The 14,495-nt window shown below is 40.2% G+C and overlaps 1 protein-coding gene across 2 annotated transcripts in view; it reads right to left on the reverse strand.

The window, feature by feature from the left end:
- IARS1 (isoleucyl-tRNA synthetase 1) overlaps positions 1-14,495 on the reverse strand; it is a 78,668-nt gene that overhangs the window by 54,950 nt on the left and 9,223 nt on the right. For both annotated transcript variants that reach the window (XM_010375094.2, XM_030919331.1), the window contains exons 7-10: positions 9,779-9,926; positions 7,252-7,339; positions 6,914-6,974; positions 3,104-3,199 (exon numbers count right to left, since the gene is read on the reverse strand). In XM_010375094.2, the coding sequence (XP_010373396.2) occupies positions 3,104-3,199; positions 6,914-6,974; positions 7,252-7,339; positions 9,779-9,926 (393 nt within the window). The remainder of the gene's footprint in view (positions 1-3,103; positions 3,200-6,913; positions 6,975-7,251; positions 7,340-9,778; positions 9,927-14,495) is intronic.

A 14,495-nucleotide genomic window follows, 5' to 3' on the forward strand; every position in this document is an offset into this window, starting at 1 on the left:
TAACATATACATGTCATCAGCTTTGTCCTGTAAACTGAAGTAACTCAAGACCATTCGGAGAATCAGAGCTCCACAGTTGGACAGGGGTTAGATCATCCAGCTCAGTCTTCTCAAGTATTATTTCCCAGACCTCCATATGCAGCAGAGTATCCACTAAATAAGACAGACGACATACTTCAATTTTTTAAGTGAAAGGAATTCAGAAAGCAAAGGAATAAAGAATGGCTACTCCACAGGCAGAGCAGCCACACAGGAATCTTTTAAAACTAAACCAAATTTGATTTATAACAGCAGCACGCACATCTGAAAAACCAAAATACACACAAATATAAGGCATGGTGTGTTAGTATTACATGACGCTTGATGTACATTTGGATTTGCACCCTCTCAAGGAAGACCCCAAAGGATGGCAACACTGATCTTTTGAAAAGTATTTACTTTTCAAATTAGCAAACTGTGTCTCAATTGGCATTGCTTATACCATGATGCTTCAGGAATATATTTTGAAGACTGTTTACAATAATTAGAGCAAATGCTTAGCAAAGCACTATGTGAGACAGTATTCTGAGCACTTTACACATGCTCACTTAAACCTCACAATGCTCTTAGACATGAAAAACAAACAAACAAAACACTTCACAATGATCCTGCAAAGAAGGCAGACAGATGTTCTAGGTTTTCACCAGGTGTTCCCCTCGCACAAACTAGCAATCATTCCTATTTTACAGATAGGAAAGTCGAGGTACCAAGAAATAACTCAGCTGTGAAGCAGCAATGCTAGGATTCAAAACCAAACAGCATGGCTCCAGAGTCTATAGTCTTCATCACTGTGCTATGATGCCTAAATACAAAATTAAAGAGACTGCCTTATGTTGGTGAAACCACACTCTGGGTTGACTCCAAGACAAGCTGGAAAGCTGACATGCTTCCACCTGGATCTGTGTTCACCTCTCCCTGTGCTGAGGCTGACTGCTGTGGTGTCATGTGGGTGGACAGGGAAAGCCCCTAAGTGTAGCAATTTGAACCACTGAGTGTGGAGCAAGTAACTTTACCCAGTGCATTAAGCTAAAAGCAGCATTCCTGAATGCATCCAGAACCAGTGATGTTCAACATGATGATGCACAAGTGCACAGACTCTGCGGAGATCAAACACTACCTTGCCTGGTGAAGACAAGTGCAACGGAAGGCCTCTCAGAAAATGTTTACCAAGGCTGGGCACGGTGGCTCACGCCTGTAATCTCAGCACTTTGGGAGGCCAAGGCGGTCAGATCACCTGAGGTCAGAAGTTCGAGACCAGCCTGGCCAACATGGCGAAACCCTGTCTCCACTAAATATATAAAAAATCAGCCAGGCATGGTGGCAGATGCCTATAATCCCAGCTACTTGGGAGGTTGAGGCAGGAGAATCGCTTGAACCTGGGAGGCAGAGGTTGCTGTGAGCCAAGATCGCACTGTTGCACTCCAGCCTGGGCAACACATGGAGACCCCTCTCAAAAAAAAAAAAAAAAGTTTACCAAATGGGGTTAAAGGCTATAGTTTAAAGAATGAATCACCTATAACATTAACATGCATGGCATTCAGAATAGATATATGAGATATAACTCTAGAGTTAATGACAAACACCCATATTTAACAAAGAATACACACAAGTATAAGGCATGGTCTGTTAGGAGATCTGTCAGGAGGCTAAAGCAGGAGAATCGCTTGAACTCAGGAGTCAGAAGTTGCAGTGAGCCGAGATCCTGCCACTGCACTCCAGCCTGGGTGACAGAGCGAGACTCCGTCTCCGGAAAAAAAAAAAAAAAAAAAAAATCCCTAAACTACAATTCAAAACTAAGAAGTTACCTTTTTATTATCTACTAACAGTGGGGTAACCATACCAGTTAATTGACCCTAAAATGATTATGAACAATATTTGACTAGTTCCTAAAACTCTTAAGCAGTATTATCAAGAATGCTTCCTTCCATCAAAATGGACCAGGTATCAGGTAATTATTAAGGAATTGCTGACTTTATTGGATATAAATAACAATGGCACGGTGGCTATACTGAAAATAAAAGTCCTTATCAGTCAGAGATGCAGCTAGAATTACTTATACATGAAAGACATGAGGTTGAGGATTTACTTCTAAATCCTCCAGCCAAAATAGAAATGTGTGGTACTGTACAGAGGAAGAAAACAAGAGAGATTACCAAAACGTTGAGAGTTAATGCAGCTGGATGATGTGAAAAAAAGAATCTATTATAATATTTTCTTCTGTGTATGTTTCAAGATTTCCATAATAAAAACTCAAGTGATGGTTACACTAAAAGCCCAGATTTTACTACTATACAACATATCGATGTAAAAAAATTGCACCTGTACCCTCTACTTCTATAAAAATAATAAAATCCTAGAAATTAAGCATGAAAGCAAAATGGCAAATGAGGGCAGACTACTGTCACTGCCTTTTAGAACAAAGTCACATTTCCAATCCCTCTCACTGACAAAACCATCAAGACTAGAGGAATGTGTATGCAGGTGCTACATTATGCTACGGAGGAGGCAAAGGAAGTCCAGATAGGCCAGGTAACTCACCCAGGAACTGCCCGTTAGTGGCAGCACGATGATTTAAGGTGAGAGGTGGTTTACTGTAAAGCATGTGCCTTTATGTTATTCTGTTTTTATCCACACACAAATTACATGAAAAGGAATGTGTTTTTAGAAAAATTATTCTGGTCAAAATATAAAATTAACTGTAGAGTACTGTTTTGAGGGGAGAGGTCAGATTCCCCCTTCTGAACATTTAATTGAGAACACAGTAGAAGTGATGGGAATGGTCTGTATCTTGGTGGCTGAGACAACTGCATGTCTCTAGATGCCTGTCAAAACTCACAGAACTGCACACCAGAAAGAGTTCACTGGATTTGGCCCACTCTTTACAGAAATCAGCTTGGGATGAAAGGGAATTGCAGATGCAAATTTTACAAGCCATCTTGCAGGCAGTGAGCCAGCAAAGAGGCCTACCTGGTGACCCAACGTGATGAGACACATGACACCGCATCTATGAAAAGTGGCTACCGACATACTTCTCAAATACATTTGCCAGACTTATGCTACTCACAGCACCAAAGTAAGGAGCTTGGTGGACAACCCCTGTGCCTTCTTCTTCCTTCACGTAGTTGTCAACAAGCACAGTGAAAGCGCCATTCTCTTTACACTGGAAAGAAAGGACAGCTGGCTTCAGGGATGAAACATTAATGTGTTACAATGTTAACTTTGTAACAGTTTTTCCTAAGAACCTGAAAACACTTTTAACAGGTAAAATTATTTTCAGAAATAGAAAAGAACAATTCAGGCTGGGAAGAAACATGCTAACTCAACACATTTTTTCCCATAAATAAAAAGTTACCACTTACAAATGAAATAATTATCTGGAGACTGGCATATAAAAATTTCTAATTTCCTTGGTTACAAACTGATATTTTTCATTAGTTCTCTCTCTCCCAACTTTTTGCTCCCAGTATGCAGTTTAGGATACAGTCTCAGAAAGCATGGTCCCTAAATTGTTCACTTCCTGGTACATTTTCAATCACTGCATATGTTTTGCTTCTTTTTCTGTTCGACTCAGCTCAAGTTATTCAGTCATAAAGGCAAATCTTAAAAGGAACAGGTGGGAGCCACGAGTAGTAAGTTCTACTTACAGGTACTCCACCACCTTAATATTCAGGGGAAAAGTATTCAATTTCATTTTCTTTGCAACAGCAATATCATCACGTTAATACATATAATGCGAACAGACCTACTCTTTTACTTTCACCTCTTTACATTTCTTTCCACAAACCCTTGTTTCTACCAAACTGGCCCTTTGATGTCCTTCCTTTTTGCATTGGTAAAAAGTACTTTCATGAATGATTTTCACGTTTAACTCCTATAATTCTGTGAACAAGCTATTAGTATTCCCATGTCTTAAAAATATTCTGGCTGTATTTGCATTTCACAGATGAGCAAACTCAGAACAAAGATTAAATTTAGTCTTATCCAAATCACATAACAGTGATGAAGCCAGGACCTGGAACAGGTCTTCTGGCTGCAAATACAACGTTATTTGCAATTATATCACAGTACTTGGTTTCTTTGGAACTTAAAACTAAACTTAAAAAATAACCATAAAATTTTAATTGCTGTAACTCAAATCACCTTGAAACATTTTAGAAGTTATGGTATGACAGGTGCTAAAACTTCGATAGTTTAAACAGAAGGGACAGAATACATGGGTCCTTAGAATTACATGTATACTTAGTTACATGTTCTATACTTAGAAGCAGTATAGACAAAATCACTGCATCTTGTCTCTTGGGGTCTACTTTGGGCCTACCCAGGCTGTGGTAGGGCTGCTTCCACCCAGGTCAGTAGATACCAACCACCAGGAGCGGCAGCGCTGCTCCACAGGCAGTGTCCGCTGACACAGCTTCCCTTGATCCTTCAGAACAAGTATATTTCAGTGAACATCAGATGATTCTATCCTGGGTCAAACGATTTACAGTACCTGTCTAAAGTCACCGAAGGTTTCAGGTAGTTAGCTAAAGTTTATTTAATGAGTAGGTGTTATTCAACTTATATGTACCAAGTGCATATTCTAGACAGACCTCTACTTAAAGTTCCTGTCTAGTGTGTCCACGTCTATTTTTTCAGGGGGTCGAGTTTTTGGGCTCTCTTTTTTTTTTGAGACGGAATCTCGCTCTGCCATCCAGGCTGGAGCGCAGTGGCCGGATCTCAGCTCACTGCAAGCTCCGCCTCCCGGGTTTACACCATTCTCCTGCCTCAGCCTCCCGAGTAGCTGGGACTACAGGCACCCGCCTCGTCGCCCAGCTAGTTTTTTTTTGCATTTTTAAGTAGAGACGGGGTTTCACCGTATTAGCCAGGATGGTCTCGATCTCCTGACCTCGTGATCCGCCCGTCTCGGCCTCCCAAAGTGCTGGGATTACAGGCTTGAGCCACTGCGCCTGGCCGAAGTTTTTGGGTTCTCAACAGGTTTTGTGATTCAGAAAGGTGAAGAGTCACTGATCCAGTGGAAGAGATTTTAGATAATAAAAAAAAAAAAAAACATAAACCAAAGTATGTTAAGCTATATGATAGGAGAATGGAATGAAGTAATGACATTTTTCCAAGGGAGAAACCAAAGATACATTTCAGAAAACTTTCAGATGACATCTGACTTTAGACTTGAAGGGTGAGTTAACTCAGCAGATAGCAACATAAAAAAAAGATGAAGACTTCTAAAATGGTAGGAAAACTTAATGAAAAAAAAAAGGCAGGGAAGCAGGAAAGGGAAGAGCCAGTTTGACTGAATAAAGCATACATCTAAAGTAATGTGGGAGGATGAAGTCAGGAAGCTGGTCTGCCGCACACTGACTGGGGAGGGCACGTCCCAAATGCTGGGAAGTAACTGATGCTTGTAGGGAGGAATGGGATGAAGGCAGAGCATATGTAAATCCACTGGGCAGCAACGTGGGAGGAGGAAGAAGGCTATTACGCAGGCAATGAGAAATGTGGGAAAACACTCAAGAGGCACAAAAGTGAAGAGGCAGGTAACAGACACACTGTGGATAGGGCCCAAACCACAGAGGTCTCCTGAATCAATCAGACTTGTCCCACACGGAACATAAACAACAGAGGGTTCAGCGAACATTTTTTTCTGGGATGGTATGTAAGTGATATGTCTAGTTGATTATTATTTCCACATAACCATAAGGCCAGGTCTGCTCATTATCTCATTTCAAGACCTTTAAATAAGGATGGAAGAATTCCTCCTTGACATTATTCTTTTGGTGAGAGTGTGGGAGTGGTGGCAACAGGGTTTGCAACTGTAGCTGTGGATTCTTCATTGTCAGAAAATAAAACCACATAAAACAACTTTATGACTCTGAAGAAACTAAGGTGCTAAATGTATGAGCTCTGTCGTGGTTCCTAGATTTAAAACACGTGCCTCATTAACCTCCTTGAAATAAAATTGTGTTTATCTTTACACACAGTGTTACTGTGATTTACTATCTTAACTTTGTCAAAACAAACAAACACACACCTCGATAAATACCCTGGGTGATATGTAGACTACATGCAATAAAAATATACACCTAAAAATCCAATCAAATGTAAAGTGATTCCTCATACAATTTGAGAAAAATGTTGAAATAAAAAATCCCAGCTTGGCCGGGTGTGGTGGCTCACGCCTGTAAACCCAGCACTTTGAGAGGCCAATGCGGGTGGATCACGAGGTCAGGAGTTCAAGACCAGCCTGGCCAAGATGGCGAAACCCCATCTCTACTAAAAAGTACAAAAATTACAGCATGCCTGTAATCCCAGCTGCTTGGGAGGCTGAGGCAGGAGAATCGCTTGAACCTGGGGGACAGAGGTTGCAGTGAGACAAGATCACGCCATTGCACTCCAGCCTGGACGACAGAGCAAGACTGTCTCAAAAACAACAACAACAAAAAATCTCAGTCAGGCACAGTAGCTCATGCTTGTAATCCCAGGAGTTCAAGACCAGCCTGGGCAACATAGCGAGATTCTGTCTCTACAAAAAATTAAAAACTTAGCCAGGTGTGGTGGCGTGTGCCAGTAGTCCCAGCTACTTGAGATGGGCAGGGGAATCACTTGAGCCCAAGAGGTCAATGTTGCAGTGAGCCATAATCGTGCCACTGCACTCCAGCCTGGGGGACAGAGGGACAGAGGAGACCCTGTTTAAAAAAAAAAAAAAAAATCCTCTAAAACAAAAAAGCAACACAAATAATTTAATTTTGTTGGCACTAAAGCAGACTTTCTGGATTCAAGTACACTCATAAAAGCAATGTCAATTCCACTTATCACAACACTCCAGCTATCAAATAATCAGATTGTGGAGAGCCCCCACAGCAGTGGTCCCTAAGCTTACCTTCATGAAATAGTCAAACAGGGGCCTGTACTTCTTGCCTTTAAGATAGGAACCAGGAAATCTAGAAAAGGAGAAAGGTAAACTCACAATTAGATTAAAATCAAAGATGAGGCTACAGCCATATCAAGCTACCACTCCCCTATGGTTTACTGGCTTCTTAGCCCTAGCCATTGATGCTGTAATGTGTGACTGCAAAGTATTAGTGTTAGTACTTAAAACTAAATGTGAATAATGCAAGCTTTTGGATAATAAAGCTTCTCTCTTTTTAAAACTAAAGAAACACAGACACACACACACACACACACACACACACGGAGAGCAACTACTGGAATATTCACCTTTCAAGGATCTCATAGTCACTCTCCAATTTATAAAGGGCTGACAATCTGGCTTCCATTAAAATGAATAATTTTCCTCTGGCAACATCTATGAGAAAAAGGAAAAATGTGGACTTAGGTTATATTCTGAATTTGGCTGATTCTAAAGATATGCATCAAGCATAGTTTTTTCCTGAGAAGCTCCTGTACCATGTGCCTCTGGTGTGCCCGGTACTCACAGAGAAATACTGCAAAGAACACTACGGTATGCTGCTTCCCAAACATGAAAATGACAAAAACATCAAATGCACATAGGCAGTCGGCAGTTATTATTTATTGCTCAGATATCCATTTTAAGTAAATTGTTATTTTTTCCTTCACAGGGTAAACATATCAATGTTTAAAAATAACATTGACAAAGTAGCTCACAAAGTAAGTGCCACATATTATCATCCCCTCTCAGACATTCTCATTTGGGTATCTATTGATCCAGATATTTTTCTATGTATACACTATCAAACATATATGTAAATGTGTAAGTTCTTTTTATTTTTTTAATTGAGGTAATATTCTATCTGGTTTTGCAGCTTTTCACTTAATAAACTGTCAACATTCTTCCATGTATTAGCACATACAGACTTTTCTCATTCTTTTGAAGAGTTCTATAAGATTCCATCTTATAGAGGTATGAGTTATTTCTAACAAGTTGACAGACACTTAAATTGTTTTCAAATTTTCACTACTATGAATACTGGGATAATGAATGTCCTTGATGTATCTGTGTACCCTTATTGTAAGTGTTTCTGGAGGATACCTGGGGCATCCTAGGAAAAGAAAAGCTGGAGCAAATGTATGAACAATTAAAACTTTGATACTGAAAATATAGGCCGATTTAAACCCTCACTCGTAAGTTATGATATTACATATCTGAGATTCACTATAGCCTATGTCATATATTTAGCTCACTATAAGTATCTATGGGTCATTGCAAAAGCCTTTGCAATTAATTGAAAAACTACTACGAATAAGGCTGCCACGCCCTAGCTCTGACCTCACAGGAACTTCACTGTTAAGTGGAGCCCACATTTTCTGATAAAGCTCAGATACAAAGTCTGTCAAGCACAAGAGTTATACACAGATAGATGGGTGATGTGTCTTGAGATCTCAGTCAGACGGCTGCTGAGATTTTCAAGCTCACTATAGAATGGCCAGTGACCCACCAGTGACACAGAGAAATTGTGCAGATGGGACTGTCCTTGCTCCAGAGAAGCAGCTGCAGACACCTGAGCCAGGTCTCTTTGTGGCCAATAGCTCTTTCCAGCAGGTCAACTCTTAGTCCTATTTGCTCCCAGGAAAGAACAAATAAAAAACTCCCTCTGTACCTTTTTTCTGATACCCAATCTTTTCCCATTCCTTTCTCAATATTTTTCCCGTATCAGCACAAGCTATTGTTCAATTAAGTTGACTGTTTTAATACAACTATTTAAAAAAATCACGGTAACCATTCTTACACAGCATTAAATACATCTACCATGTTGTGTAATCATTACCATTATCAATACCCCAAACCTTTTCATTTTCCTATACTGAAACTCTGTACTCATTAAATGGTAACTCCTCCTTCCCTACCCGCCTCTGTCAACCACCATTCTACTCGTCTTTGCTCTCTGAATTTCACTTCTCAATACCTCATAATGCAGTATTTGTCTTTTGGTGACTGGTTCCTTTTAATTAGCATAATATCCTCCAGGTTCATCCAAGGCATAGCCTGTATCAGAATTCCCTTCCTTTTTTAGGCTGAATAATATTCCATCGCATGTAAATACCCTATTCGGTTTATTCATTTATCCAATGAGAGACACTTGGGTTGCTTCTACCTTTTGACTATCAAGAATAACGCTACTTTGAACATGGGTGTCCAAGTAACTCTTCAAGACTGCTTTCCATGCTTTGAGGAAAACACCCAGAAGTGAAATTGTTGGGCCACAGCGTTAATTCCATTCAGCTCTCTGAAGAAATGTCACTGTTTTCCACAGCAGCAGCGCCATACCTTTTTTCCTGACAATGAGTTTTTCTCTTTTTCTTTTACCGCCACAAAACTATCCAAACCTGAAGGTATATTTGTTCACAAAGTACCAACTTCTTTTTAAATCTCGGAAAGGCCCTTGTTGAGACTGGTAACTCTCTACCAGGGGACATCTGAAAGGCAAAAAGTTCTCAAGTTCTGGTACCAATTACTAATAACGACGTGATGCCACATCGCTGAATCTTAGATTCTTCATCTGTCACAGGGGCATGCTGTGGAAAAACATACTATAAACTGGAAATTATAAGAAAATTTTATGTTCTACTTTTTACATCTCTGTACTATTTTGATTGTCGTGTTAGTTTGCAATTAGAAATGAAAACAAATGTTTAAGGTTATTTTTCTAAGTCAGCTTCTCTTCAAATAATTCTATTCTTCATGCAAAAAGAAAGGTAAGCTTTCATATTTTCCAAATTATAAAATTATCTTATCTATATTAATCATAACTAGCCTCCCACTTACCTTTAATCTTCACATATTGCATTTCTGGATTAACACAGACAGCAAGGTTACTAGGTAGAGTCCAGGGAGTGGTTGTCCAAGCAACTAAAGATACAGTTTCATCTTCTTCCAAAGGGAAAGTTACAAATACTGAAGGATCTTGAACATCCTGAAATAAATTGAAGTAAAGTATTGTTTTACAAATCCACAATAACACCTAAGAAAAAGGAACTGATCCTACTAAAGAGGAATAAAATAAATCTTCAGGGTAAACTGAAGAAACCACTTACCAGACTTACAAAAATAGCAAGAAATTCCAAGTAAAAAAATTTTTAAATACTTTAAAAAATGTTTTAATCATCACCTTAGTAGTCACAAAAATAAAATCTTTTAACATCTGGTGACTTTTTTTTTTTTTTTTTTCTCTAGATGGAGTCTCACTCTGTCACTAGGCTGGAGTGCTGTGGTATAATCTTGGCTCACTGCAGCCCCTGCCTCCTGGATTCAAGATTCTTGTGCCTCAGCCTCCCGAGTAGCTGGGATTACAGGTGCGTGTCACCACACGTAGTTAATTTTTCTATTTTTAGTAGAGATGGGGTTACCCCATATTGGTCAGGCTGGTCTCAAACTGCTGACCTCAGGTGATCCTCCCACCTCAGCCTCCCAAAGTGACAGGATTACAGGCCTGAGTCACCGTGCCTGGCCTCTGGTAACTTTTTAAAGTCATGTCTAAGGAGGAACATACGATGGAGGTTTCAGTATTATGATTATTTTATAAGTTCATGAAGAGTTAGATCAAAAAGATAACTGTTCTGGAATATGGTTATCTTTATGCGCAAAATACCAAAAAGATCCTACTAAAGCAACACATACATGAAATTGTAATAAACCCATATAAATTCAGCTCATTAAATAAGAATAAGATTGTCTCCAACTTTGTGGCAATGTCTCAATACAAAAATATCAAAGATTTAAAAATAAATAGCTCTAAGGTAGAAAAAAAAAATCAATCCCCAACAAAAACAAACTGCAATTTAAACAAAGTGACACAAGAGCTGTTAGTCACACGTAAAACATCAAACCTGAAATAAGGGACACTACTATTGGCCTGTACCTCCTCAAATATGTCAGTATTATGAAGCATAAAGAGACTAAAGAGCTGTTTAAGATTAGAGAAGTCTGGAGATACACCACTGCATGAAGCACAGGATGCAGGTCTTTTTCTTTCTTTCTTTTTTTTAACTACAAAGGACACTGCTGGGACAAGCAGAACCCAATAAGATCTACACATGAGGTAATATAGTATCAATGTTAATTTTCTAACTCCAGTTATTTCGAACAATGTTACTGGTTTTAGGAAATACATAGTTTTTAGAGGGAAAGGGCCATAATTCCCACAACTTACTTTCAAAGGGTACTGTGCCCCACTCCCATAAAAAAAGAATAAAGCAAACGTGGTAAAAGGTTAACATTTAGGGAATCTAGCGGAAGGATATAAAGAACTCTCCACTTTTCTGTGAGTTTGAAACAACGTCCAAAATAATTTTTTTTCTTTTCTTTTTTTTTGAGACGGAGTGTCACTCTGTCACCCAGGTTGGAGTGCAGTGACGTGATCTCAGCTCACTGCAACCCCTGCCTCCTGGGTTAAAGCATTCTCCTGCCTCAGCTTCCTGAATAGCTGAGACTACAGGTGCGCACCACCATGCCCAGCTAATTTTTGTAAAAAATTAAAATTTTTTAGGCAGGGCACGGTGGCTCATGCCTATAATCCTGGCACTTTGGGAGGCCGAGAGAGGAGGATCGCACGAGCGCTGGAGTTTGAGACCAGCTGGGGCAATATAGTATGACCCTGTCTCTACAAAGATTAAAAAAAAAAAAATTATCTGGGTGTGGTGATGCACGTCTGTGGTCCCAGCTACTCAGGAGGGTGAGGCTGGAGGATCATTTGAACCCAGGAGGTCAAGGCTGCAGTGAGCTGTGTTTGCACCATTGCATTTCAGCCTGGGTGACAGACTGAAATCCCACCTCTAAAAATAAATAAATAAAAGTTTTAAGCCCAAAACACATATATATACACACATACACAATACATACATATATGTATACATACACATATACATACACATACATTTATATATATTTTTTGAGACAGAGTCTAACTCTGTCACCCAGGCTGGAGCGAAGTAGCACACTTTTGGCTCACTGTAGCCTCAACTTCCTGGGCTCACATCATTCTTCCTTCAGCCTCTGGAGTAGTTGGAAATAAAGGTTAACGCCACCACTCCCAGCTAATTTTTGTAATTTTAGTAGAGATGGGGTTTTGCCATGTTGCCCAGGCCGTTCTTGAACTCCTGGACTCAAGCAATCTACCCAACTCGGCCTCCAAAAGTGCGGGGATTTCAGGTGTGAGCCACTGTGCTTGACCGAGTCAAAAAAATTTTAAAAACCATTAGTTAACAACCAATACACAGACCGCTTAGAATAGAGGTCAGCAGTGGCCGGGCGCGGTGGCTCACGACTGTAATCCCAGCATTTTGGGAGGTTAAGGTGGCTGGATCATGAGGTCAGGAGATCGAGACCATCCTGGCTAACACAGTGAAACCCCGTCTCTACTAAAAATACAAAAAATTAGCCGGGTGTGATGGCGGGCGCCTGTAGTCCCAGCTACTCGGGAGGCTGAGGCAGGAGAATGGCATGAACCCGGGAGGCGGAGCTTGCAGTGAGCCGAGACCGCGCCACTGCCCTCCAGCCTGGGCAACAGAATGAGACTCCGTCTCAAATAAAAAAAAAAAAGAATAGAGGTCAGCAAACTATGTCCCCCAGGCCACATCTGGCTCATCACTTGTTTTCATGCAGTGGGTAAGCGAAGAATGGTGACAAAATTGAGAACACTTTGCCTGAAAAGCCTAAAATATTTAATCTGTAGAAGAAAGTTTCCCAACCCCAGTATTAGAACTAAACATAAGTATGCTCTGTGACTCAGCTGGGCACAGTGGCTCACGCCTGTAATACCAGCACTTTGGGAGGCCGAGGCAGGTGGATCAATTGAGGTCAGGAGTTCAAGACCAGCCGGGCCGAGATGGAGAAGCCGTGTCTCTACTAAAATCACAAAACTTAGCTGGGCATGCTGGCAGGCACCTATAATCCCAGCTACTCGGAAGGTTGAGGCAGGAGAATTGCTCGAATCTAGAAGAGGTTACAGTGACCCAAGATCACACCACCGTACTTCAACCTGGGCATCAAAGTGAGACTCCGTCTCAAAAAAATAAAAATTAAAACAAACAATACTTTGACTCAGTAATTCCACTACTTGTTGTACAACCAACTGAAATGTGCACAAGACCTAAAAAGACAACAGTCACCATGTATTTAAGTCTTGGTAGATCCTGATTGAAAAAAAACAAAAAATAAAATATAACCCCTTGGGAAATGATTAAACCATTAGAAATATGAACTGATAATGTTCAGGAATTAAATAATTCAATAATATTAAATTAAAAATATTACAGGTAGCTGGGTGCAGTGGCTGACACTTATAATCCCAGCACTTTGGGAGGCCAAGGCGGGTGGACTGCTTGAGCCCAAGAGTTTAAGACCAGCCCAAGCAACACGGTGAAACCGTCTCTACAGAAACACATAAATGAGCTAGGTATGGTGTATGTTCCTCGAGTCCCAGCTACTTAGGGGGCTGAAATGGGAGATCACTTGAGCCCGGGAGGTCAAGGCTGTGGTTGGCCGAGATTACGTCACTGCACTCTAGCCTGGGTGACAAAGTGAGACTCGATCTCAAAAACGACAACAACAAAAAAAAGGTAATTGCTAATGACTTTTTAAGGTGTGAAGGAATGCTAATGTGGCAATGTTTAAAGAAGACAACGATTTTTTAGGAAAGATCTATATTGGATTATTTCTTGATGAAATAATTTGATATCTGGCATTTGTTTCAAAATTGGGACGAAAGTGGGAACGAATACGTGTATGAATGAGGCAAGATTAGCCAGTCATTGGTTGCTGGGAGCCTTAATGGGCCTACAGAAATTAATTATACCATTCTGTCTACTTTTGCATGTCCCTGAAACTGCCCACATTCAAGTGTTTTTAAAAAGCAACCAAATAGACTGGGCACAGTCTCTCACACCTGTAATCCCAGCAATTTGAGAGGCCGAGGTGGGTGGATCACAAGGTCAGGAGTTTAAGACCAGCCTGGCCAAGATGGTGAAACCCTGTCTCTACTAAAAATGTGTGGTGGTGGGCACCTGTAATCCCAGCTACTCCAAAGGCTGAGGCAGAGAACTGCTTGCATCCGGTAGGCGGAGGTTGCAGTGAGCCGAGATCATGCCACTGCACTGTAGCCTGGGTGACAGAGCGAGACTCTGTCTCAAAAACAAAACTAAATAAAAAAAGCAACCAAATATAGCAATATACTAAGATTTGACAAAGGTAAGCCTTGGAAACCTTGTGTTTACTGTATTATTCTCTACACTGTTAAGTGTTTAAAATATTTTACTAAAAAAATACAAACATGAGTACAATCAGAGAGGTAGTAAGGAGATAATAGAAATCATCATACCTGCCTTACAAGGATTTACAAAGATCAGTCAAACAGGATATGTGAAAGCATTCTATAAATAAAAAATGCTTTGTAAGGCAAATTTTACTAATGTAATTTTCAAACCTAGGCCATGAAACAAGAATTCCAAACAAGTCAATATCCTTTAAAAACAACGGGTCAGATAAA

Source organism: Rhinopithecus roxellana, chromosome 16, assembly GCF_007565055.1.
Source record: "Rhinopithecus roxellana isolate Shanxi Qingling chromosome 16, ASM756505v1, whole genome shotgun sequence".
NCBI lineage: Eukaryota > Metazoa > Chordata > Mammalia > Primates > Cercopithecidae > Rhinopithecus > Rhinopithecus roxellana.